The sequence below is a fragment of the Mustela nivalis genome (genome assembly GCF_964662115.1).
Source record: "Mustela nivalis genome assembly, chromosome: 5".
Taxonomy (NCBI): domain Eukaryota; kingdom Metazoa; phylum Chordata; class Mammalia; order Carnivora; family Mustelidae; genus Mustela; species Mustela nivalis.
The window spans coordinates 81505763-81532213 of record NC_139024.1 but is presented as its reverse complement, the minus strand read 5'-3'; the positions used below and the strand labels follow the sequence as shown (position 1 = coordinate 81532213).

General features: G+C 38.1%; 1 protein-coding gene across 3 annotated transcripts in view; it reads right to left on the bottom strand.

The window, feature by feature from the left end:
* The window catches only part of ROS1 (ROS proto-oncogene 1, receptor tyrosine kinase), a 134145-nt gene that overhangs the window by 77145 nt on the left and 30549 nt on the right, over nt 1-26451 (bottom strand). For all 3 annotated transcript variants that reach the window (XR_014311894.1, XM_082731017.1, XM_082731016.1), the window contains 9 exons: nt 23673-24169; nt 22127-22339; nt 21274-21384; nt 20077-20255; nt 18064-18255; nt 14183-14283; nt 3708-3922; nt 3032-3192; nt 2496-2640 (listed from right to left, as the gene is read on the bottom strand). Coding sequence is in view for 2 of the 3 variants with exons in the window: in XM_082731017.1 (XP_082587143.1) it covers nt 2496-2640; nt 3032-3192; nt 3708-3922; nt 14183-14283; nt 18064-18255; nt 20077-20255; nt 21274-21384; nt 22127-22339; nt 23673-24169 (1814 nt within the window). In the remaining variant the exon portion in view is untranslated. The remainder of the gene's footprint in view (nt 1-2495; nt 2641-3031; nt 3193-3707; nt 3923-14182; nt 14284-18063; nt 18256-20076; nt 20256-21273; nt 21385-22126; nt 22340-23672; nt 24170-26451) is intronic.

The following is a 26451-nucleotide window of genomic DNA, read 5'->3' as shown; positions in this document are numbered from 1 at the left end:
TCTTCTGAGCCCTCTACAAGGTCCCCTTCCACTCTCCATTCCAATCACGTCACTTCTCAATGTTCGACACTCACATCATTCCGCAGTCTCCAGGCCTGCTTACACTGTGCTCACATGGATACATTTTCTTGCACCATCTCGCAGAGCCTAGCTAGAATTCCTCCTCCCCAAAGGCCTTCAGTGACCATACCAGTCCATGAGCACTGCGCTCTCCTTCTTAGGAGATGGTATAGATGAAGCTTGATATAGATGAAGCTTTCCATCTTGTCTATTTGCTCTGTGCCATTGCAACTCAATTTTCATGGTCTCATTTCTACTATCATTGGAAGCATGTGTTTATCTCAACTGTGTTACGTGCTCCATCAGAGAAAGCATCTTTTCTTATTCCTTGTTAAATTTCCTCAAATCTAGGAAAACCTGGGTGGCTCAGTGGGTTAAGGCCTCTGCCTTCAGCTTGGGTCGTGGTCTCGGGGTCCTGGGATCGAGCCCCGCATCTGGCTCTCTTTGGTCAGCAGGGAGCCTGCTTCCCCCTCTCTCTCTGCCTGCCTCCCTGCTTATTTGTGATCTCTGTCTGTCAGATAAATAAATAAAATCTTTAAAAAAAGAAAAATCACATATCACACTCTTTAAAAAAAATCCCCTCAAATCTAGTATAAGACTGGCACACAGTAAGTGCTTAATAAATATTTGTCAATTTGAATAATTTCCCAACTATACTATAAATTTCCTGAAGGCTCTAGTTCCATCCATGTTGTCGCAAATGGCAAGATTTCATTTCTTTTGATGGCTGCATCGTATTCCATTGTGTATATATACCACATCTTCTTGATCCATTCATCTGTTGATGGACATCTAGGTTCTTTCCATAGTTTGGCTATTGTGGACATTGCTGCTATAAACATTCGGGTGCACGTGCCCCTGGAAAGTGGTGATGCAACATGGGGGTTTAAGTGGGTAGGAGAAGAATCAATGAAACAAGATGGGATTGGGAGGGAGACAAACCATAAGTGACTCTTAATCTCACAAAACAAACTGAGGGTTGCTGGGGGGAGGGGGTTTGGGAGAAGGGGGTGGGATTATGGACATTGGGGAGGGTATGTGCTTTGGTGAGTGCTGTGAAGTGTGTAAACCTGGTGATTCACAGACCTGTACCCCTGGGGATAAAAATATATGTTTATAAAAAATAAAAAATAAAAAAATTTCCTGAAGGCAAAGGCCAGATCTTTTCTTTTTTTTTTTTTTAATTTTGTTGTCCCCAACATCCAGCAGAATGTTGATGACCCTAGCCCCCTGTGCATCCCCTGACAGATGCAGACAAAGCCATTTCCATAGAAGAATTCGACCAAAGCTGATATCCCAAGACAATCTCAAAGAGAGCATACCTGGATCCAAATGCTAACTGCTCCAGAACCTGCCCAGGATCCACTATGTTCCTGTTATGAGACTTATGGATAAATATCATTGAAAGAATCTTAGCAGTTAAAAAACCACAGTGGTGGGGCACCTGGGTGGGTCAGTGGGTTGGGCCTCTGCCTTCGGCTCAGGTCATGGTCTTGGGATCCTGGGATTGAGCCCTACATCGGGCTCTCTGCTTGGCAGGGAACCTTGTTCCCCTTCTCTCTCTGCCTGTCTCTGCCTACTTGTGATCTCTGTCAAATAAATAAATAAAATCTTAAAAAAAAAAAAAACACAGTGGTGAATGGATGTCTATGCTTACTGAGCTCTCACTGCCTGCCAGGTCCTGCTAATAAGCTGATATTAAATAAATCAATAGGATACTATCATTGACCACATTTGCAGAAATGACCAAAAGGAGATTTGATCAGACTACAGCAAAGAGTCTGGACTAAGTCCCAGCCCTGCCACTTAACTAGCTATGCAACATTGGGGAGCCACTGGGATTCTGGTTTCTCATTTGCATAAATGAGATAATAATACCTGTCCTGCCTTTCTCAGAGCAGGGTGAGGGTCAAACAAAAGGATAAAATGATGTTTCTGACACATGATAGGTATGCAACAAATGTTTAATAAAGGAGTGATACATATAAATGTGCTTTGCATATTTTATAGCAATACACATATAAAGATATGACTAGTATTCTTTTTAAAATATATACCAAAGAGAAACATTAAATTTAGACAAATCAGTTATTCATCTTTGGAAGACTCTAAGCTACCATCCATGAGAACTTCTACCAGCAAGCCTGCCTTCCATGAAACTGTCTCTGCTGTTATATGCCCATTTTCCTTATCAGGTGTTTCACAAATTTCCTGAAATTTCTGCATCAGATATATTATGATAAACAAGTAAAAAAGTCTCTAAGAAATCTTTGATATGTGCTTTTGGAATAAATTATTCATATTTATTTTAATGGTGTTATTCTAATCTCCAAAGTCATTAAAAGGTCTTTTTTTTTTTTTAATTAGTAGCTATTTATTCTAGGTCATAGAAAGTGAGGTTCTGCCTTTTGTAAAAGAGATTTTGACCCATGTACCTGTTTCTGGTGCTCGAAGTGACAAAGATGTTTTGGGGCCTTTTCCCCAGTATGTATAAGGAGTAACAGAGAGATTAAATAAGGCATAAGGCTCCAGACCTTCCACAGTAAATACAGGTGAAAGCTGTTGTTCACTAGCCAGGAACTAAAATATAAGAAAAAAAAAACACCACATTATTTTCTTAGTGAGAGAATCATAAAATCCTTTATTCCTAATTAACTAAAATCCCCAAACTCTGGTTCAAATGTAAAGTCAAAACCTGCAATTTTGGAAATGCTAATGTTGGTCAGTTCCATGTGGTTCCACACAGACCAGTTAAAATGTATCTAACAAACCAGCTGTTACCACTAACCCCCAAATGGTGAGAGACTGGCTATAAACAAGGGCTCTCAGGAAAAATAACCAAATGTATGGGAACAACAAAGGAAATAGACAGGCTTGGCTAAATGGAAGAAGCACAAATCAGCGCAGGCAGGGCTGATGCAGATGGTACAGACTGCTTAAGAACTGGAAGCTACTAGAACCCACACTATACCTTAGACAGAGAACTGAATTCCACACTGTAGAAAATTACACCCCAATCCACTGCTGGGGGAGCATTCCACAAGATTTGGAAACTTGAAGCATTCCCTTCGATCCTAAATGAAGACTCTTGAACAGAATCTGGGATAACCTTGGGGGTAATGGAAAAGTTGCCTATGGGATGAAAGAAAGAATAGAGGGGAAAAGAATTTCAGATTCTCAATCATCATAGAAAACATGGAAAAATAATGGAAGTTACTAATAATTGGTACCAAAATGAAATTTCCTTTCCTTTAATATATCCTGAGAATTTTCTTTATCTGTTACATGCTGCAAATTTGGTTAAGAGTGAATTGACCAATGGAAACTACTACAGCCTTTTCTTTTTAAGACAATTTTTGGGCACCTAGGTGGCTTGGTTGGTTGAGCAACTGCCTTCGGCTCAGGTCATGATCCCAAAGTCCCAGGATCAAGTCCTGAGTAAGGCTCCCGGGTCCATGGGGAGTCCGCTTCTCCCTCTGTCCTTCTCCCCTCTCATGCTCTCTTTCACTGTTTTTTTTCTCAAATAAATAAATCAAATCTTTTTTAAAAAAAAAAGACATAATTCTTAAGAAAAAGAATCCCAACCTAAACATTTATTTAATAAAAATTTTGGAGGAGAGTGGGTAAGCAGGAATAAAATCTTGTACCTGGCAGAGGCTTGAGGGAACTCTGAATAATTGTGAACTGATTAAATGGGGCTGGTTCCAAAACCGAGACACTGGCTCTCTGACCTATTTCTTGAGCTGTGATAATCTTAAAGCCATTGATCCAGAAGAGGCGACCACTATAGTACATCAGTGTGTTCTGGGAAATTTCCGAGGTACTCCAGGCTGCAAATTCTGTGATGTTGGTCTCCCCAGAGCTGCGAAGACATGACACCAATTAGCATGTGTACCTAAAGTAAAGGGGAAGGTTTGGTACATGCCTTACTGGAGAGAATATGTGTTTGTGAGAGTGTGTGTTTTGTGTATACAAAAGCAAAAAGGAAATACTTTGCAACAATAATCATTGCTATCTTTAGTTCCATAGAAAATTGATTTTTTTTTTGCATTTTTGTTCAAGTATACCTAAAGCAAATTTTCTAGGACTTTTCTTCTTGACGTGATATTGCAATGGCAAGATGATGCACAGGTTTTAACAAATACTTTCATTTCTTGAAAGTACCCTCAATATTGACTGCTTTTTCCTCATTGTGCCATGCCTTCTTCCTATAGTTGGTTAGTCGCCTTCATTATTTGCCATTCATCTTCTAGCATGTTTGTTCCTTCACTTTATACTATTCACAATTATTCTTCAGTGATACTCATTAAGCTCTTCAGCTTATTCAAAATGCTCCTTTTCAGACTGGGGGATTCAAGTTAACAGACTATTAGTTAAACTGATTTTACAGTTTTTTTCTTCAATGACAGAATTTTACAATTTTTATTTTAAAAATCTGCTTGGTGATTTCTCAAATTACTCTGGTTGCCTAGTACTCAATAAATAAAAACTAACTCAATGATGTTTAGCCTTTCAATGACTTTTTTTTCTTTTAATGATTTTTCTAAAGCTTTTTAGCATTGACATGCCCTTCTTTAGAAAGTATTAAAGTATGGTGTTTAAAATTAAAATACATACAAATTTTGATCTGTAAATTTCACAATACCTCCCTGACAAAACTGAAACTACCTAAGGGGACCATAACTGGAAATTGGGAACCTTATAAAGAAGTATATTCACAAGAACTATTTTCATCATCCTTTTTCTAGTAAGATACTCTATTTATACCTACACAGTTATGAAAACAGTATCTGATTCGTTTTTTGGACTTTCACCCACTAGTCTAATTTTATACCTTGTTATTTCTATTTCTCATTAAAACTTTCCAGCAACCTTGTGTAATACATAAAACCAAATTCCAAATGGAAGGAACCTCACCAAGTGGGATGCACGTGGTCTGAAGAGGCTAGCCTCCTCTGGACCACCCAGAGAGCTGCTACAGCCTGTATCCTGTGAACTCATTTGTGTTAGTTTTGCTCACCAGGTTCTTTGTTTCAACATTCCCAAAATAATCCCCAGGACAGATTTCCCCGTTGGGTGAGACTGGATACTCCTCAGTTGCTACTGGCTTAGATTGCCCCTCATATCCAGCTGATGTCTCCTCTCCTGTAAAAATCTCCCGAGCTAACTAGGAAATTCTTGACCCCCAATGTTCACAGCACAACGTAGCAAAACCTCTTCACTTTCAGGAGGTCAGTATGGGGCTTCCTTCCACCTGAAATTTTAAACCCTTCGGTCTTCAGCAATAAGTGAAGCTGGATTTAAATCAAGGCTCAACAGGAAAGTCATAAAAAGACACCACCCAATAAAGGAGTCATGAAGGGAAGAATGAATGAACTTGACTCTTTCTGGCATAACGTTTAGCAGCACAAGTAATCCTCATTCCAAAAGATTACCTTTTCAAGTACATCTTGTCTTTTTAGTAGGTAAAGTCTGTGAGAGCATGTTATATGTCTCCCATGGGTTCTGTAGATCCCCAGACATACATGGTGGTTGCCTAGTGAGTAATAAAGATACAAATAGCCTCCCAAAAAAAAAAAAAAAAAAAAAAAAAGACAGATTCTTCCATAATACTATGAAGTTGTGTCTGGAGGTCAGCTGAGGCTACTAGGCTGAAGGTTCATTCATTTACTCATCCATGCAACAAATAATCTGTGCCTAGTTCTGTGTTAGTCACCAGGAATGCAGTGGTAAATAAAACAAATATAATCCCCGCCCTCACAGCATGCACAGGCTAGCAGAAAAGGCAGTCTGGTAGAAGATGAGCAAACAACAGCCCTGCTGAACAGCACTGTAAGAAGAAAGGTGGAGTGGGTTCCTGAACAAGAATACCTACTAGGGTCTGGTCAGAAAAAGTGTTTCTTAAAGAACAATATTTAAACTGATCCATGCAGATGAAATACCAGTTAACCAAAGGAACTGAAGCTGGGAACGTATCAGACAGAGGGAACAGCAAGGGCGTTGGCTCCTTTGGAGTAACGTAATCAGTCCTGACATAACTAAATACATCTGAACTTTTGATAGGGGCACCTTCTTGAACTTCCAAGTCAGATATGTTGTTATACTTGCAACTGATTCATTCTTTTATAAACTGAAAGGAATGGACGGACATAGAAGAGGGAAGAACAATTTCGAGAGTAGCTCCACTACGGTTGTTGAGTTCAGAATATACTGAGTCACAGCCAACAGCTCATCTCATTTTTACTACAAGCCAGAGCTGTGACTGCCCAACGTACTAGCTACAAACCACATGTGACTACTGAATACTGAATATGACTGAGGAACTGAATTTTTCATGTTATTTAATTTCAATTAATTTAGGTTATGTTTTAAAACTAATATTTGACTCATATTATGAATCATATGTTTGATTTATTAGAATAAATGTAAGTATTTGAAAAACTTGGGCATATAAACCAACTTTTTCAACTGTAAATTTTATAAAATCTCAACACAGATCAAGTATTTCCTATGAAAACTTAATGTACAAGTTGAGATGTGCTGTATATGTAAAATATACTCTGGATATTCAAGAACTAATATGAATTAATAATTTATCTGTATCTTTTTACTTTTTTCAAGGAGTCAACCAGGAAATTTACAGTTACATATGTGGTTCACATTATATTTTTATTAGTGATGAGCTAAACTAAAGAAAAGGAACTTAAAATGTTGAAGAAGGAATCTAGGCTATATATAAGAAAAAATTCTTTACTTGTAAGATGTTCTGGAATCCCTCTCTTTCTGTACGACTTTTATTTCCTGATATGATAAAAAAGGCAAGACTTATTTGGAGGGCAAAAGTGCCTAACCATGGCCAAGCACTGCTGCACTGGATTGTGAAAGCATACACAGAAACATTATTAACCTTTAGATGAGGAAATGTATTTTTAAAGGAAAAACCTATTTTCTCTACCTGTTCAATGATATCAATTCTCTGGACGCTCGAGGAGCTGGGCTCTCATCAAACACCAGCTAACCAGTCCTCCAGGATGTACAGACACAGAATGAATCATAGTCCTTCAGGACACTATCATTTTAAATATATTATCTTATATTCTTTTGTCAATCAGATTACCAGTACCTTACATTTCCAAGGAAAGGGACAACCAGTTTTCTGTGGCTCACAGGCAGGAAAAAAGCCAAAGCTGTATGCCATAGTAGATATGAAAAACTTGGTTACTCAGATTGTTGTGTATTTGCTTATACACACTATATGTTTGTATACATATTCAGATGTGTATATTCCTTTTTCATTGTCTCTATGATTATGAGTTTTTCCAGTAACCAAAAAAATGAATCTTTTAATCTAAAAGTAGTCTTGTCATTGTCTTCATGTAGCAGGAGTTCTTTGCCTTTTTAAGATTAGGCTCCCTGAAAAATTGTTGAAAAGTATGGATCCTCAAATTCAGAGTACTCATACACATCCTGAAGCCCTCCAAACTCCCTGGGATCCAAGAACCCAATATTAGAAAACTCTACCCTAGAGCAGGTACATGCAAAAGAATGAAACTGGACCACTTTCTTACACCATACACAAATTCACAATGGATTAAAGACCTAAATGTGAGACATAAAACAATAAAAATCCTAGAAAAGAGCACAAGCAGTAATTTCTCTGACATTGGCCATAGCAACATTTTTCTAGATATGGCTCCTGAGGCGAGGGAAATAAAAGCAAAAATAAATTATTGGAACTACATCAAAATAAAAAGCTTGTGCACAGTGAAGGAAATAATCAACAAAACTAAAAGACAACCTACTGAATGGGAGAAGATATTTGCAAATAATCTAATTATTTACCTAATTAAGGGTTAGTATCCAAAACATATAAAAAGCTGATACAACTCAATACCTAAAACACAAATAATCTAGTTAAAAATAGGCAGAAGACATGAACAGACATTTCTCCAAAGAAGACATACATATGGCCAACAGACACATGAAAAGGTGCTCAACGTCACTTACCAGAGACACACAGATCAAAACTACAATGAGATATCACCTCACACTTATCAGAATGGCTAAAATAAAGACACAAGCAACAACAAGTGTTGGCAAAAACATTGGAAAAAAGGAACCCTCGGGCACTGTTAGTGGAAATGCAAACTAGTGCAGCCACTATGGAAAGCATATGGAGTTTCCTTAAAAAATTAAAAACAAAACCACTCTAAGATCCAGTAATCGCACTACTGAGTATTTACCCAAAGAAAAGAAAAACACTAATTCAAAAGGATATGTGCACCCCTATGTTTACTGCAGCATTATTTACAATAGCCAAATTATGAAAACAGTCCAAGCATCCATCAATAGATGAATGGATATATATACATATATCATGCACTATTATTCAGCCATAAAAAGAATTAAATCTTGCCATTTGCAACTTGGATAGACCTAGAAAGTATAATACTAAGCAAAATAAGTCAGTCAGAAAAAGACAAATACCATATAATCTCACTCATATTAAAGAATTTAAGAATTAAAACAAATGAACAAAGGGAAAAAAGAGAAAGTCAGAGAGACAAACCAAGGAACAGACTCCTAACTGTAGAGAACAAACTGATGGTTACCGGACAGAAAGTGTGTAGGGGGATGGGTGACATAGGTGATAGGGATTAAAGAGTATGCTTATCACCGTGATAAAATTGTTGAATCACTGTATTGCACACCTGAAAATAATATAACATTAATATGTTAACTATACTGGAATTAAAATTAAAAACCTAATAAAAATGAAAAAAAGGGGGGGCGCCTGGGTGGCTCAATATGATAAACCTCTGCCTTTGGCTCTGGTCATGATCCCAGCAAGCCCCTGCATCCAGGCTCTCTGCTCAGCAGGTAGCCTGCTTTCCCCTCTCTCTCTGACTGCCTCTCTGCTTACTTGTGATCTCTCTCTGTCAAATAAATGAATAAAATCTTTTAAAAAATGAAAAAAAGAAAAAGAAATAAGAAAAAGGTTAATTCCCATAAAAAATCTCTGCTCCAAAGCATTATCTTTTGTTTTACTTTAACCTTTTACTGACCATCTATTTATGCAAATTTGTACATCTTTGGGTGTTTCTTCAGCTATGGAAAAAAAAAAGATTTCTAAATTATCTCTCTAAATGCTGTTCTCTAATGATTTAACATCCTTTATTTAAATTTGAGATCTATAACTGCTCCCTTGAAGTTAAAAAACTGTTGGCTGTTTATCAATTTTTTTTTTTAAGACAGGGAGTTAGAGAACAGACAGAGAGAGAATTTCAAAAAGACTCCATGCCCAGCACAGAACCTCACACAGGGTTCGATCTCATGACCTGAGCCAAAATTAAAAGTCATTCAACTGAGTGAGCCACCCAGGTTCCCCACTGTTGGCTGTTTAAACTAAAAATAGTAACAAACATGGACTTTATGCTGGGGTAAAAGTAAAATATATGACAGGAAACACACAAAGGATAATAATTACAATACATTGTCATAATTTTCTTTTTAAGATTTTATTTACTTATTTGACAGACAGAGATCACAAGTAGGAAGAGAGGCAGAGAGAGAGGAGGAAGCAGGCTCCCCACTGAGCAGAGAGCCCGATGTGGGGCTCTATCCTAGGACCCTGAGATCATGACCTGAGCGGAAGGCAGAGGCTTTAACTTACTGAGCCACCCAGGCGCCCCAGTCATAATTTTTTTTTTTTTTAAATTAGGTTCCATGCCCAGTGTGGAGTACAGTGCAGAGCTTGAACTCACAACCCTGGGATCAAGACCTGAGCTGAGATCAAGAGTCCAATGCTCAACGAACTGAGCCACCAAGGACCCCTTGTCTTAAAATTTTTAATTCATGAAATAAAATTATTTTGAATATTGACTGTGATAAATTGAAGGTTTTGGTAAAAAATGAATATTGTATTCTCTAAAGCAACTTAAAAAAATAAGTAGACATAATTAAAATGTCAGGAGAAGAAATAAAATGCAATACTAAAAATCATTTTATTCACCCTCAAAAATGGAAAAAAATAGATGCAGCAAAGAACTAATGAGACAAACGGAAGTCAAACATCAAGATGAAAAACTTTAACCCAAATATATCAATAATTATATTAAATGTAAATGAACCAAACATCCAATTGAAAGACAGAAATCATCAAACTGCATAAAAAAACAAAACCCCCAGAAAACTATAAAGTACTCATGAAAGAAATTGAGGAAGAAATGGAAAAATGTTCCATGCTCCTGGATTGGAAGAATAAATATTGTGAAAATGTCTATGCTACCTAAAGCAATCTACACATTTAATGCAATTCCTATCAAAGTACCATCCATCTTTTTCAAAGAAATGGAACAAATAATTCTAAAATTTATATGGAACCAGAAAAGATCTCGAATAGCCAAAGGGTGCTTTGGTGAGTGCTGTGAAGTGTGTAAACCTGGTGATTCACAGACCTGTACCCCTGGGGATAAAAAATAAATGTTTATAAAAAATAAAAAATCAAAAATAAATAAATAAATAAACAAAATGCAAAAAAAAAAGGGGGGGGGATATTGAAAAAGAAAGCCAAAGTTGGTGGCATCACAATTCTGGACTTCAAGCTCTATTACAAAGCTGTCATCATCAAGACAGCATGGTACTGGCACAAAAACAGACACATAGATCAATGGAACAGAATAGAGAGCCCAGAAATAGACCCTCAAATCTATGGTCAACTCATCTTCGACAAAGCAGGAAAGAATGTCCAATGGAAAAAAGACAGCCTCTTCAATAAATGGTGTTGGGAAAATTGGACAGCCACATGCCAAAAAATGAAATTGGACCATTTCCTTACACCACACACAAAAATAGACTCAAAATGGATGAAGGACCTCAATGTGAGAAAGGAATCCATCAAAATCCTTGAGGAGAACACAGGCAGCAACCTCTTCGACCTCAGCTGCAGCAACATCTTCCTAGGAACAACGCCAAAGGCAAGGGAAGCAAGGGCAAAAATGAACTATTAGGATTTTATCAATATCAAAAGCTTTTGCACAGCAAAGGAAACAGTTAACAAAAACAAAAGACAACTGACAGAATGGGAGAAGATATTTGCAAACGACATATCAGATAAAGGGCTAGTGTCCAGAATCTATAATGAACTTAGCAAACTCAACACCCAGAGAACAAATAATCCAATCAAGAAATGGGCAGAGGACATGAACAGACATTTCTGCAAAGAAGACATCCAGATGGCCAGCAGACACATGAAAAAGTGTTCCATATCACTCAGCATCAGGGAAATACAAATCAAAACCACAATGAGATATCACCTCACACCAGTCAGAATGGCTAAAATCAACAAGTCAGGAAATGACAGATGCTGGCGAGGATGCAGAGAAAGGGGAATCCTCCTACACTGTTGGTGGGAATGCAAACTGGTGCAACCACTCTGGAAAACAGCATGGAGGTTCCTCAAAATGTTGAAAATAGAACTGCCCTATGACCCAGCAATTGCACTATTGGGTATTTACCCTCAAGATACAAACGTAGTGATCCGAAGGGACACGTGCACCCGAATGTTTATAGCAGCAATGTCCACAATAGCCAAACTATGGAAAGAACCTAGATGTCCATCAACAGATGAATGGATCAAGAAGATGTGGTATATATACACATTCATTGACTGGAAGACTCAATATTTTATGATGTCCATTGTCCCTAAACTGATAAGAGATTTAACATACTAGCAGGCTAGAGGCACCTGGGTGGCTCAGTTGGTTAAGCAACCGACTATTGGTGTGGGCTTAGGTCATGATTTCAGAGTTTGAGATCAAGCTCCATACCAGGCTCTGCACTCAGTCCAGAGTCTGCTTAAGATTCACTTTCTCTCCTTCTGCCTCTCCCCCTGCTTGTATCCACTCTAAATAAATAAATAATAAAATCTTTGTTAAAAATTCCAACAGGCTTTATTTTAGAAATTAGTAAGATGATTTTTAAATTTGTTTGGAAAGGCAAAGGATGAAGAATAGCAAAAACAAAAATATTAAAAAAGAAAAACAAATTAAGGACGTAATATTAACTAATTTTGTCTTCTTTTTAATTTACAGTAATCAAGAAATCAAGAAAATGTAGTATCCACATGAGACTAGACAAATTATCAAAGGAACAGAATAGAGTCCAAAAATAGACCCAAATATACTCAGTCAAATACTTTTGAACAAGGACACCAAAACAAATAATGAAAGGCAAATCCTTTTAACAAATGGTACTGAAGGGGCACCCAGGTAGCTCAGTTGGTTAAGCATCTGACTCTTGATTGTGGCTCAGGTCATGATCTCAGGGTCATGAGATAGAGCCCTGTGTCAGGTCCACACTGGGCATGGAGCTTGTTTAAGATTCTCTTTCTCTCTGGGGCACCTGCATGTTTCAGTCGGTTAAGCGTCTGCCTTGGCTCAGGTTATGATCTCAGGGTATCTCAGTGTCCTGGGATAGAGCCCTGAGTAGAGCTCCCTGTTCAGCAAAGTGTGTTTCTAGCTCTCCCTCTGCTCCTCCTGGCCTCCTTGCTTGTGTGCTTTTTCTCTCTCAAAGAGATAAATAAAGTCTTTAAGGGATGCCTGGGTGGCTCAGTCAGTTAACTTTCTGCCTTGGGCTCAAGTCATGATCCCAGGGTCCTGGGATCAAGTCACGTGGTTGGGGGGTTGGGATTCATGTTCCGCAGGGGAGCCTGCTTCTTCCTCTCCCTCTGCCTGACCCTCCCCCTGCTTGTGTGAATGCTTGCTCGCTCTCTCTTTCTCTCTCTCTCTCTCTCTGACAAATAAATAAACCTTTTAAATAAATAAAGTCTTTAAAAAAAATTTCTCCCATTCCCTCTGCCCCTCCCCCTACTCTTGCTCTCCCTTTCTAACGAAGAAAAACAAATAGTACGAGAACAATCGGATATTCATATAAAAAAGAAACATCTAAAAACCAGTATCTAAAAGTCATATCTAAAAAACAACTTTGGATGGATCAAAATATGGAAGCTAAAACAATTTAAAAAGCATTATAAAAAACCTTCACAACCTTGGGATAGACAAAGATTTCTCACAAAGGTCACTGAAAACACAAACCATAAAATAATTGATAAATTGAGTAAGTAAAAATTAAAACTCCTGCTCACCAAAACACACTACCAACAAATATATAGATAAATCAAACACTGGGAGAAAATATTCACAACACATATATTTAACAAAGGACTTATATACAGAACACGTAAATATCTCCTACATCTCAAAAATGAAAAGCTATATAGTCAATTAGTGAGAAAAATATTTGAATGGCCACATCATGAAACAAGACAGAGGATCATAGGGGAAGGGAGGGAAAATGAAACAAGATGAAACCAGAGAGGGAGACAAACCATAAGAGACTCTGAATCTCAAGAAACAAACTGAGGGTTGCTGGAGGGGGAGGTAGGTGGGAGTAATGGGGTTACTGGGGGATAGACATTGGGGAGAGTACATGGTATGCTGAGTGCTGTGAATTGTGTATGACTGATGATTCCCAGACCTTTACCCCTGAAACAAATAATACATTATATGTTAATAAAAAGATGATATATAAATAGTCAATAACAAATTAAAAAGTAGTCAAAACTGTTATTGTCATATCAGCTGTAAATTAAAAAGCACAATGATATACAGCTACATACCACAGTGAATGGTGAAATTTAAGATTGCCAAAGGGTGCCTGTGTGGCTCAGTGGGTTAAGCCTCTGCTTTCGGCTGGGGTCATGATCTCAGGGTCCTGGGATTGAGCCCCACATTGGGCTCTCTGCTTAGCGGGGAGTCTGCTTCCCTTCCTCTCTCTGCCTCGTTAAGAAGACAAAAAAACACTTCCATCCATTTCTGGGCTCTTGAGAAGCATCCTTCTCAGTGTCTCCACTGTACTCTGTTTCTGCCCCATCATAGGATTCACCATAGTCTACTGTATTTGTTTACAAACCTATCTTTCCCCATAAGCACAATGCCTGCAAAAACAGTGGATAATTCATAATGTTTATTGGGAGAATAAATGAATTCTTGTGCATTATCACATAACTGAGGTCAAGTAAGTTCGTTCTCATTCTGAACCAATTGTTTTCAAGATTATTTACCTCTGCCCCCGAAGAACAGCTGCGTACAGGTGAATACATTGACTGTCTTGAACCAACCAATACAGGAGACCATCGCTAAGGTCTAACGTTAGAGCAATTACCTAAATAGAAAACAAGGTGAGAAAATGAATCAAATACATCTTTGGAGGATACCTCTACGAATAAGTCACAATTAAACTATAGATTTCTCTTTAACATCCTCTTTGGAACAATAAACTCAGTAATTTTTACCTTTCATTGAATATAAAAATTACATGAGTATGCCTAGTTCTATGCAATTTGGATATAGACACTGGTTTCCTAAAAACCCTCAAAATGCAGAGACTTCTATAAATTCAGCTCTGGTGGTTCTCAAAGTATGATTCTTGGACCCACAACATCAGCATCACTTGGAAACTTACCATAAATTCTCAGCCACATTTCAGGTCCTACTGAATCAGGAATTTTGAGTCACTGTGTTAGACTTTACCTAAAGCTAGCCATAACTTTGGACCCCAGCCAAATAAGCCAATGAATTTCATTTTCATTTAAATCTGTTGTTCTCAAACATGGATGAACATTAGAATCACCTGCTGAGTTCTTAAACCCCCCTCAATTCCCAGAGTGCCTCCCATTAAATTATTATCTCTGGAGATAGAACTGCATTTCCAGTGTGTTTTCGAGTTCTCCAGATAATTCTAATATGTCATCAAGCTTGAGAACCAAAGTCTTAAGCCATTTTAAATTATATTTTCTGTTCATTACAACCAAAACATCCTGACACATTTAAAAAATATAATACACACAGGGTTTTTATGTGTTATAATTTAATAGAGTCGTATATATATGAAGTTCTATTTCCAGTTCACATCTGAAAACCACTGCTTACTAAACTTCCCTCGTCTTCTTGTTATAGTGCCTGTCTTAATTTTATGTTCCATTGTCTCGGTGAGGCCTGAGGAAAGACTGCTTCTCGTATGAAATAGACTGCATGGATAGAAGTTACAACCCAAGGGAACTCTTTTTCTTTCTTTGGTGTTAGAAGTATTTTTCAAACAAGCTGAGATTGCCAGGCGCCTGACCTCAGAATGATGGACGGGTTCTAGAACAGACCTAGGGACGAAGAGGGATCAAGGATTAAAGTTGACGACTATGTCTTTAACAAGACGCTGAAGCAGAAAAACAAAGATGATGAGCCAGGGAGAAATGTAAAAAAAAGAATTCAGCAAGGTATCCAAGAACTAAAAATCCTTGCTGACAGGTTCCCCAAGGCCTGCTACCAAGGCACATCACTGCAAGGAACCCCAGCTATCATACACAACAGCCTTCTGTCTTCAAGGAAACTCAGCCTACTTTCCCACAAGATAAAAACAAATAAAAAAATAAACTCTACTCTAGCAATCCCCAGCTTTTGTGGAATTGTATCATGTCCTTGTCTCAGGCTAAAAGAAATGTATTGACTATTGTTTCAGTTGGAGTGAAATCGGGTTACTCCTGTTTGGTTATTTGTAATGACATGCCCACGAATTTTTCAAATTAGGAAGTTTCTTTTATTTCTTGAAAAGGAATATTCTACAACTCCCTGTTCTGGAATACAACAAAGGATTTGAGCTGTAAGTAAAATTCAGGTGTTGGGTCATTACCCCATTCCGTAGCATCAGTCATTTGGGCCCATATTATAAACAAAGCCAGAGAATGTTCCGTTTGTCTTTGGTAACCATTGTTATATTTAATAATAACCATTGTTATATTTAATCATTGGTAACCGTTGTTATATTTAATAATAACAATAATAGCCACTGTTATATTTAATAATAATTATTAATAATAATATAATTAAATATTAATATAATTAAATGGCTTGGGAATAATCCCTGTGATCAAAACTAAAAGCTGGAGGTTTAATCCTGTGGTAAAATGTACTACGCGCTAGGAGTCAGTCCAAACCATCAAATGTGGCAAAGGGTATCACTTTAGATGAATATCTCATCGCATTCTCCCTTTGAATCACATAAATATCCGTTCTTTCTCTAAGTAATTGTCTATTTCATTGTATCTGTTGATTGCAGAGTATCTCATGACTCCATGATAAATCTATGAGTAACGTATGAATGAATGACAGTGAGATGGAGAGTTTTGCTCTGTGTAAATGTGTTACCTTCAAAAACCCACTAGCATTAATGGAAGCAGAGGAGTAAGACATCAAACCATGGACCCAGAACATAGATTTGTACAAGCAACAACACTCACCAGCCAATGAGAGAATCTGGAGTGGGGATTTAGGGAATGATGTGTTTCCCCAAACATGCTGAGTAATCTAATTTCTCACTCCTTTTCAGAAAAGTCCCCAGAGCCATTTTAGAACTTTCCTGCATGAATATGTCTCAAATGACCAGATTGCAGCAGTGGGGGGAGATTACTGACAAAGTCCCAGGAATAGACAGAAAGTTACTGCTGAGATAATATTGTCTGTCATATGCCTTTACAAAAATAAAAGTGCTTTGTCCTCTCACTTATTATTGATACATAAAAAATAGACTCTCCTGTATTCAGACTCAAGCGACTCCAAAGTAGAATTAAGGGATGTTTTCACGATTTGACAGAAATGACTAATCTCTGGATATGTGTATAAATCTTTATTTCTTTTAAATATCTGTTTTATAATCTGTATATGCAAATAAGGTCTTCTAAATACTCTAGGAATTACAGTCTACGTATGCTGGAATTGGAATCATGTGGCTCATAATGTGTTTACAAATGATCTGGTATGTCTATATTATGTGCATTTTATCTCTACTGGCAGGGAAAAAAAGATTAAAAATAAGAAAAATTTTAAGGAATATCCTAGGTTGAAATAGTATGAACACTTTATTTCTTTTTCATGCTTTTCTGTGATTTCTAAATTCCTATAGTGAACATGATCAGGAAACACAAAAGTCAAATAGTTAGATGAATAGCTACAGGGTCTCGAGAAAATAGGTATTGCTTCTATAAGTTGAAGATCAAGAGAGTGAAAGTAACATGTATTTAGATACATTCCTATATTAGGTGTACTTTTCAGATTTAGTTACAGTGATAAGGACTTAACTATCAAATGGTTACTGTGTCCCTGGAACTATTCTCAGTATCTCCCATTAATTATCTCATTTAATCTTTTTTTCTCCTTTTTCTTTTTCTTTAAATTAACATATAATATATTATTTTCTCCAGGGGTACAGGTGTGTGAATCATCAGTCTTACACATTTCACAGCACTCACCATAGCACATATCCTCCCCAATGTCCATAACCCAGCCACCCTATCCCTACCCTTCACCCCCCAACAACCCTCAGTTTGTCTTGTGAGATTAAGAGTGTCTTATGGTTTGTCTCCCTCCCAATCCCATCTTGTCCCATTTTTTTCCCTCCCTGCTCCACAAGACCCCGATAACTCTAAGAGTAGGACAATTGCTAATATTCCCGTTTTTCAAATTAAGAGAAGTCAAATAATTTGCCTAGGAACCCCAAAGTTTTTATAGCAGTCAGTACCCAAAATTGATTGACTATAACAAAATATCTAAGCAATCTGTACCCAAAAATGATGGAAAGTAATAAAACATCTAATTATTATCCAACAAGAAGCTCTAAAATATTCAATACAATTCCTGAGGTCTCTAAAAACAGTCATAAATTAAAATGCTTTTAAGTGTCAGTCCATTCAAGATAAAGCAAATTACAAAATTCTCCATACTGCATTTTAATTTGTTTAATCCATTATGACAAGTAAATGAAAGAATTAGAGAAATTTTGGTTATACTAACATCTCAGTATTTCCTTTCAGATTCTACCTGAACTATTGTCCTAATTACACAGTAGCACTACTGAATATTAGTAAGTGATCAGATCCTATTTTTATTTCATCACCTTTCTCCCAGAAATCCAAGACTGTGCCTGTAGTACAAGGGAACTTTCTCCATTTAGCCTGGTGCTTTCCACTGAGTATAGTGTGGTCCAATAAAGGTAACCTCCAACTGAATCCACTACCATGTCATTCACCAGCAACTTCACATGAGTCACAATGTCTGTGTTCCCTGTCAACAGAGACTGCCTTTGTATCTATAAAACATAATTAGATGATTGGTTAATAATTTTCACATGACATGGTTATTTCTGAGTAGCTTATTGCAATCATTAGTAAATTGCTACATTCATCTAATCACAAATATTTATTAGCACTATGTGCTGGGTAATGTGCAAACCCTTGGGAACATACTAGTCATGGGGAACACCCTTGTGGAGCTCATCTCTTTTCATGACCCTAGAAAAAAGGGAAGCAAATTGATTTTTAGTTAAAATTCTTCCTTAAATTCTTATTCTTCCTAATCATACAACCAGACAACTGAAACACTGCTAGATAAGAACTCATTTGATTGGAGTCTTGAAAAGATGTACACATCCTGATAAATGATGACCTCTCTCCTTGCTCATGTCTATCAGTATATTTTCCTGATAGTAGTTACGGCCATTACTGCAAACCTACTGTGTCTGACAGTGTATACTTTTATCTTCAAAATATTAGCTTTTGTAACCCTCACATTATAAAGGATTTCTATCACAAGTTAACTGGTTTCAAAGAAGTACTTTTTCCTGGAATTAAGCAATTTTATAAGAGACAGAGCAAATACTTGAAAGCTGTTTTTACATCCACTCTTCTACTTCAAAACTATTTTTAAATTAAGACATTCGAGGGAGCATTCTCAAATTTACTCCACTCAACTCCATTCCATCCACATAACATTGGCGCTTACAGACTATACCACATTGCTTTGGCTCTAAACATCACTTTGTATACTTCTTCTATTATTATATATGTATTTGATCTCATCAAAAGAACAACGACAAGTAGCGATGGTTTTCACAACACTGAACATACTAAAAAACAATTATTTTGTACAATAAAAGGGTGGCTATGATTGTATGTGAATTGTATCTCATAAGGTTGAATTTTTTAAAGCAGGTCCATGTCTACTATTCACTTTGTATTCCCTCCCATGCCTATCCTGATGGCTCTCAACACCTTGAGAATAGATAAATCTTCATTGAATGAATAAATGAATGAATTAGAAAATGATTCCAGTACCCTATTTCTTGATCGGTCAGACCAGTATTCTCATCATTAACCATCTGTCTCTTCAAAGTGGACTACTACATCAATGTGCAGGATGTCTTCATTTTGTATCCAGCTACACTTCCCACCTACTCTGCCCTACTCTGTGTCCTCAGAAGCTAGTGCTGTAGCCTGCATCAGCTGGACTCATTCTCTGGCTTCCAAGGACATTCAGCCAATGGAAGTACCAGCAGAAGATGGGAAGGCAAAAGGAAAGAAGGATTGGGGTCCTTCTACCCCCAGGTCGCTCTTTGGCAGACCATACCTCGTGACAGTGGCTGGCTCTCAGGTCAGCAGCTTCTGTAGCTCCAGCCCTCACCAGATTCTTCCCCTACAGGCCCCACATGCCTGAAGGCCCTTATATCTTCCCACACTTACTAGCCAGGGACATGCTTCACTATCCTCTGTTCATTTTCCTTAACCCTCTCCACACCTTTGAAACCAGTCCCTTCATTGGGTTTCCTTTAATCATGCCTTTGGAGTGTGTCACCTTCCTCCAGGACACGGACCCACAGATGAACATTTTCATATACTTAAGATATTATTGAAAATACATAACTAGTGTACCAAATAGCAATTGAAAGCTTCCTTTATGTATAATCCCTTTTAATTAAAAAGTGAGTAAATCTGAGTGAGTAAGATGAATATTAAATAAATAATAGCACAGGTGGTATACAAATACGAAAAAAAAAAAATCATGAAAATGACATTTAAGTCACTAAAGGATAAGTATTGTGCTACAGCATCCAGAATGCTGAGCTTTAACTTACCACATACGTTTTTCCAGCCCAGTAGAGAAACTGACCCAGCCAGTCAAAAGCTAAAGTCCCTGCTCCTGCAATGTTGGATATGTGATAATTTTCTGAGATATCCGTCCCATTCAGCAACCACACGTAAACATCACCTTTCATGTCGCTGTAGTAGAGGCTGTTGTTATACCAATCCATGTCTCAAAACAAAGTGAATTGGTAGCAGTTATTTCTCGTGCATTCCAGCATAAACGCGGTGAGTCAACAAATCACACATATACCTCCATATAATGTTAAAGCACACACTAACATGATCTCATTAGAACTTCAGGAATCTGTGAGCCATGTTTCAATAGTGTTCTTTCAAAATCTCAACCCGCAGGACTAGAGAGAGGAACTGATATTCACTGAGCCCCTCCTCTTTGCCAAACATGGTTCTGGGCACTTAACATATCTCACTTAAATCTAAAAACAAAGATATGAAGTAGAAATTATTCCCATTTTCGACTTGGTAAACCGGAGACTCAGTGAGATCATCTGTTCTGCCAGAGGCCTCCCAGATGAAAAGAGTAGGAGCCCAGATTCAAGACAACTCCAACGCAGCATTCTTTCTGCTATGACAACTGTCCTCTACTGGTCGGAAATGTTTTACTTTGAGTGGCCCAGCAAATAGAACAAATAATCCCCATGATTAAAGAGATGTCTCTGCAGGCAAGCTCACTGGTCACCATCTCACAATGAAGACTTTCCTTCATCCTAAGATCTTCTAGGCAAAATTCCCCACTTATTACTTAGTAGACCTCTTTGTCAAGAAATTATTTCTTCTACTTCACTCAGAACTTCACACAACCATTCCTTGCTTCAGTCTTATAGCAAACATAGTAAATTACTTAAGCAAGCTGTTTTAGTGAAAGCAGATAGGCTGTTACCTCGAGATAACATTGAGAGGTTCAAATACAGGAGAACTATATCAAAGCCATACTGAAATGGGCATAAATCAATAAATAGCCTCACATTTTATGAAATAATAAATAACATCCATATGGGAGAACTGACATTTTCTTAATGGCATCACTGGCTATGTAGTTCAGTCCATGTTTTTTCCTTTCATTATTGACCTAATACCAAAACACTCAGTTCTTTGAACATACTGAAGAGCTTAGGAGGTCTTATATGTAAAAGCCTGACATCCAAGGTGAGCAAGGATTTGGTGTTTACCTGATACATTTCCTATATCAGAGGATAAGAATTTTCCTGGGCCAAAGCTATTCAGAGGCTTACTCCAAAGACCATCTTCTCTCACAGCCATGATAAATGGTGGTTCGGAAGCTGTTTGGTGAAAAGGAAATTAAAAGAAATATCACAGAAAACACACATTTTAAGGCACACATCTCATACCCTAAGATTTTCTTTATAAAATAAAAGACTGTCGACTTCGAAAAATACAGTGGAAGGATATGAGTGATTATATCTGTTTAACAGAATTATCTGTCATGTTAAATATATTTTCTGTTTTTTACATAAATAATTGAAATTGAATGTGAAGAGAACTGTGTGGCAATGTTGCCTCTATAGCAATGTCACAGTCATGGCACAATTTCCCCTCTCCCTTTGGCTGCTGGTTGCCATGTTTCCACACAGAGCACCCAGAAGTCATTGTGATAACAACAGCAGTATAAATGGTATAATTCTCTTTCCATGTTCTTCCAGCCAAGAGGGTGGAGTTCGGCATATTTCACCACCCCTCAACTTCTCTCCCCGTGGTTTTCAGAGTTCAAGGGGTATTATTGCTTCTTAAACCATAAGAAAGAAGGAAGCCATAAAGAAGAAGAAAATTATATCATTTCCTTAAAAATATCTTGAAAAGGTTAAGATAATAATTTAGAAACATAAATTAAATATCACACAACGCTATATTTGACTTCCTCATCCAGATAATAAACACAAAATCAAGAAATCCATGCATCCTTCTTCTAGTTTCTTTACCACACTGGAGTTTAGGAGTCTTAAGGACACAGGGAATAAACCTATGTTGTCAGTATTACTCCTTAAATCCAGAACATGTCCTTACCTGGCACCAGGGTTGTACCCACCGAGGGCTCTGACCAAGGGCCTGGTCCCTTGGGAGAACTGGCTCTCACAGAAACCTCGTATTTCGTAGCACTCTGCAGCTTGGGCACATGAAGCGTGGTCCCACTGATGTTCGAGAAAACATGAGTGATTTCAGGAAAGTCTTGAGTTGATACTTTCACCTCATAAATCCAGTTCTGCCAGGCAGAGGGGCCTAATCAAAAGAGTTAAACAATAATACTCACAAGGATGCAATAGGCAAGAGCAAACAAAGGGTTACCAATGACTTCATCTATAGCTTCATCTTGAGTGGAGGGGTAACAGGCCAGTAAAACGTGCTACCCCACTAGGTTGGTCTGATGCTATGACTGGGACACTCCACTCCAGCCACACTGTACTATGGGCTCCCTCGAAGGGGACATCATTTCCAACAAATCAGAGTCAAAGCTAGATGTGTGATTGCATAAAATTATCAGAGGGGTGTCAAATAACACCCCCAGGTGTAGTCATGCTCCTAATAAACAAATGTTTAATGACGAATCTTTAATATAATTCTCAGTGTTTGCACAGCATCTTCCTCCTAGAAGCCCAAACTGTACTAAACCAAACAGCAACAACAAAAATTGTCTCTAGAGTAGTGCAAATATACAGCAAACGGGCCTAATTAGCTTTGTCTTCAAGTCAAAAATGGCCCATGCTTGCTCAATACTTTAGGACCAGAAGTTGGCAAACGACAGCCCACAGGCCAAATGTGCCTGTTTTGTCTATAAAATTGTACTGGAACGGCCACAGTTCCTCATTTACATATTATCTAGGGCTGTTTACACACGCAACGACAGACTTGAGTAGCTATGACAGAGACCATATGGTCCATACAGCTGAGCATATGTATTATCTAGTCCTTCCTTTAGAGAAAAAGTTTGCCGACCTCTATGCTAGATACCACGCTAAGTGGTCTACTGACGCGCCTTAATTTAATCTGTGTGACAATCCCAATGAAAGACAGAATTAACACTCCCATTTTCTAGGAGTGAAAACCAACGCATGGAACATTTAGGTAATGTGCCCATGGATTATTCTACTAAAAAAAGGACAAGATTGGCCGTTAAATCCATGCAGGCCGGCTCCAAAGCCCACCTGCCTACCTTCCACACACACCACCTGTCTGGAGATAGAAGTTCAAGTTCACAGAGTTTTAGGAAGTTGTTCCAATTCATGCAAGGTCTGGATGGATACAGATCTGAACCCACCTGCTCTATCCCTCTGGCTAACATAGTCACTCAGACCAGAATGTTAGTGCCTGCCTCCTGGAAGACATTCAATAAATGTTGCAACTACTGTGTTGGAATATACACGAGAAACATAGACATCCTCCTCATGTAAAACCAATAAACGCAGAACAAATGTATAAGCACTTTTTCTGGAGCTAAATAGCACTTTTGGTTGACGACTGAATAATCAGTCACATACAGGTTCTCAAAAGTGAGTCACAATGTCAAGCAATTCAAACTTTCCTCCTTCCAGCAATGCTGGGGAGGGGTACTCACTGGTTCCTATGGCGAGGGCAGGGGGCTTCCACTGAACCAGGGCCTGGTGGGAGCCAAAGAGCACGGAAAGCTGTTGCGGGCGGCCTGGCAGGGGGTGTGGCTGAGCATAGGAGCCAGAGATGACCAGGTTACCAAATCCAAACTCTTCTATGTGGCTCAGGTCACAACCCACGATGAACTCATTAAAAGAGAGAGAGTCCTGCTGGAAAACAGCCTTGCCATCTGTGACAAGGAAGTCGTAGTTTTCACATGCAAAGCTCTTCACATCAGCAAAGGAGACATGAGCTAGGACAAGGTGGGAAGCGGAGCCGTCCAGAAACGTCGACATGAAGACACGAGTGGTGTCATTGAAGTAAATGATTCGTTTGGACTGGGGCTTCACTGCAAAGTCCTTCAACGTGCAACTCTCCACAATACGTAGGACTTCTGAGTCCCGACCAGATGGCACAGGGAGGGCTGCCCTATAAATGCCGTCTTTCAGGAGATAAAAGACATACCTGACATGGGATCAAAAGAAGAAACCTGATGTGATCCAATGCAAGCGCAGATGAGTAACCTCAGCCCCCTGCTTTGTCCTGTGATGCAATCAGAACCGTTTATCTCACCAGTCGCTAAGCCGAGGGTGTCCCAAGGTGCACAAGGGTAAAGGTACTTACTAAAGATATGCACTATTCAATTAAGTTAGAAGCTGGAACACTGGAAAATTTCAGCCTTGCTTACAATGCTTTGTCTTTCAATTAGATAAGTGACTTACCAGGAATCAGAATTTAAGAAGAGAAAGGGTCTTCAAGATTTTCTAATGAAGCCTGCTTTCAAAGGAAAGCATAGTATATAAAAATGACATGACTAAACATATCTTTTATTGTAAAACACTTCTCTCCAAAATGCACATATTCTTAAATCTAATTCTTTCTATACATTTTCCCCAAGCATTGTAAAGGATAAAATAAGAGAAAGCAAAAACGTTTAACCCGTTTTTCAAAACCAGTTACTATTTTGCTATAAATATCTAGCAAAATTACCTTGCATTTTATAGTGGGCTACGTTCCTCATTTAATATTTACAATTAAGTGTAGGTCAATAGAGCTATCATTTTACAAATCATGAAGAAATACCCCACAAGACAGCAAAACAGCTAGGATGGACCACCCAGGTGCTTGAAGCAGCCAGTGGAAGAATTAAAAAAAACTACCTAATTTGGAGCCAATCTCATGATAATGGTGCAGGTGCATTATTAATAGTGAAACAGAAAATATCACCAAAATATTTCATTGTAAATAAAATTTAAAAAAAAAACATAAAACTATTAATCTGGTTGAAGCTAATTTAGAATTTGTAATCATGGAAACAGATATTAACAAAAGTACACTTCTGCTGGGGCACCTAGGTGGCTCAGTCAGTTAAGCGTCTGACTCTTAATTCTGGCTCAGGTCAAGATCTCAGGATCATGAGATCAAGCCCCGCAATTGGGCTCCACATGGGGCATGGAGACTGCTTAAGAGTCTCTCTCTCCCTGTCCCTTTGCCTCACCCCATCCCTCTCTCTCTCAAATAAATAAATAAATAAATAAATAAAAGTATACTTCTTCTTAGTAAATCTCTCTTCTCACAACCCCAGAACTGACAGGGTTACAACCTCTCATCATGACTGTCAAATTATTTTCCTTGTCCTATTCAGTCCCATCCCTGTTCTCCTCCATGACTACTCCAAATCTTTAGCAATATGCTCCACCCCTGTGCTAAAATAACATACTGAAATATAAATTTTATGTTGAGATGTGAAGCTATGTTCTTTTCCTTAAGAGAGGGTTGTAGCAGGCAAAAAGCAGAAAGAACTTGGCCCTTAATTGTTTGCTTTAGTTTCCCAACTTCAAAGCTATTAAGGGAACATAGATGGACTTCAGAGTAGACAAGAGGAAGAAGATTTAGGGTGAAGATTACAATCCTTGCACCAAAGCAGAGAGAAGGCAGGTTTTCAACCCTCATGGCCACTTTGGAGAGGGAAGGTGCACAGAGCTGGGGTGGGTGAGTAAGGGAAAGGGAAGGGGTGAGAAGGAGAAGAAGCAGGGTGGGGAAGAAGGAAAGAGGTTTAGAGTAAGGACAAACTCAATGAGTGAACAATTCAATGGTGCAAATAACAGCATAGAGGAAACCACTTCTAATGCCAGGAGAATAAGTGATTTCACACATCTGGAATTCCTTAGGGATACTACATACAAAGTGTTGCTAAAAGTTATATGCTGAATCTTACAGAAACTCTATTAGTGTATAAGGAGATGATCAGAAGACGTCCTAGAGGTCAAATACTGGCTTCATTGCAAAAGAGCTGTGTGGTCTTGAGCAATTACTAACCTGTGCCTTCCTAGCCATAAAACTGAGATAATAAAAGTGCCTAGCTCATAGGGTTGAATAAGACTTAAATGAATTTTTGGAAGTAATACACTTAGAATTACCAATTAATATTATCATCATTTCTAGTCACAGTTCAAAATCTAAGCACAAATCAATTTTATCTAATGGAAAAAAGAGCCACCAAAGACCTCACTGAGATGCATTTTGAGTGACTGATTTAGTGGGTGAAGTTTATTACCTTTATTACATTTATTATAGATAATATTTTATTTATTATTATTTATTTAGTGGGTGAAGTTTATTTATACAACAAATCATTTGGGGTTAATGCCAGCAGCAAATTCCATCTCATAGGATCCTACACTATTACAAATGAGAAAAACAAGATTCAGGGAGTCCAAAGGACTACAACCCTACAACATGGTGTT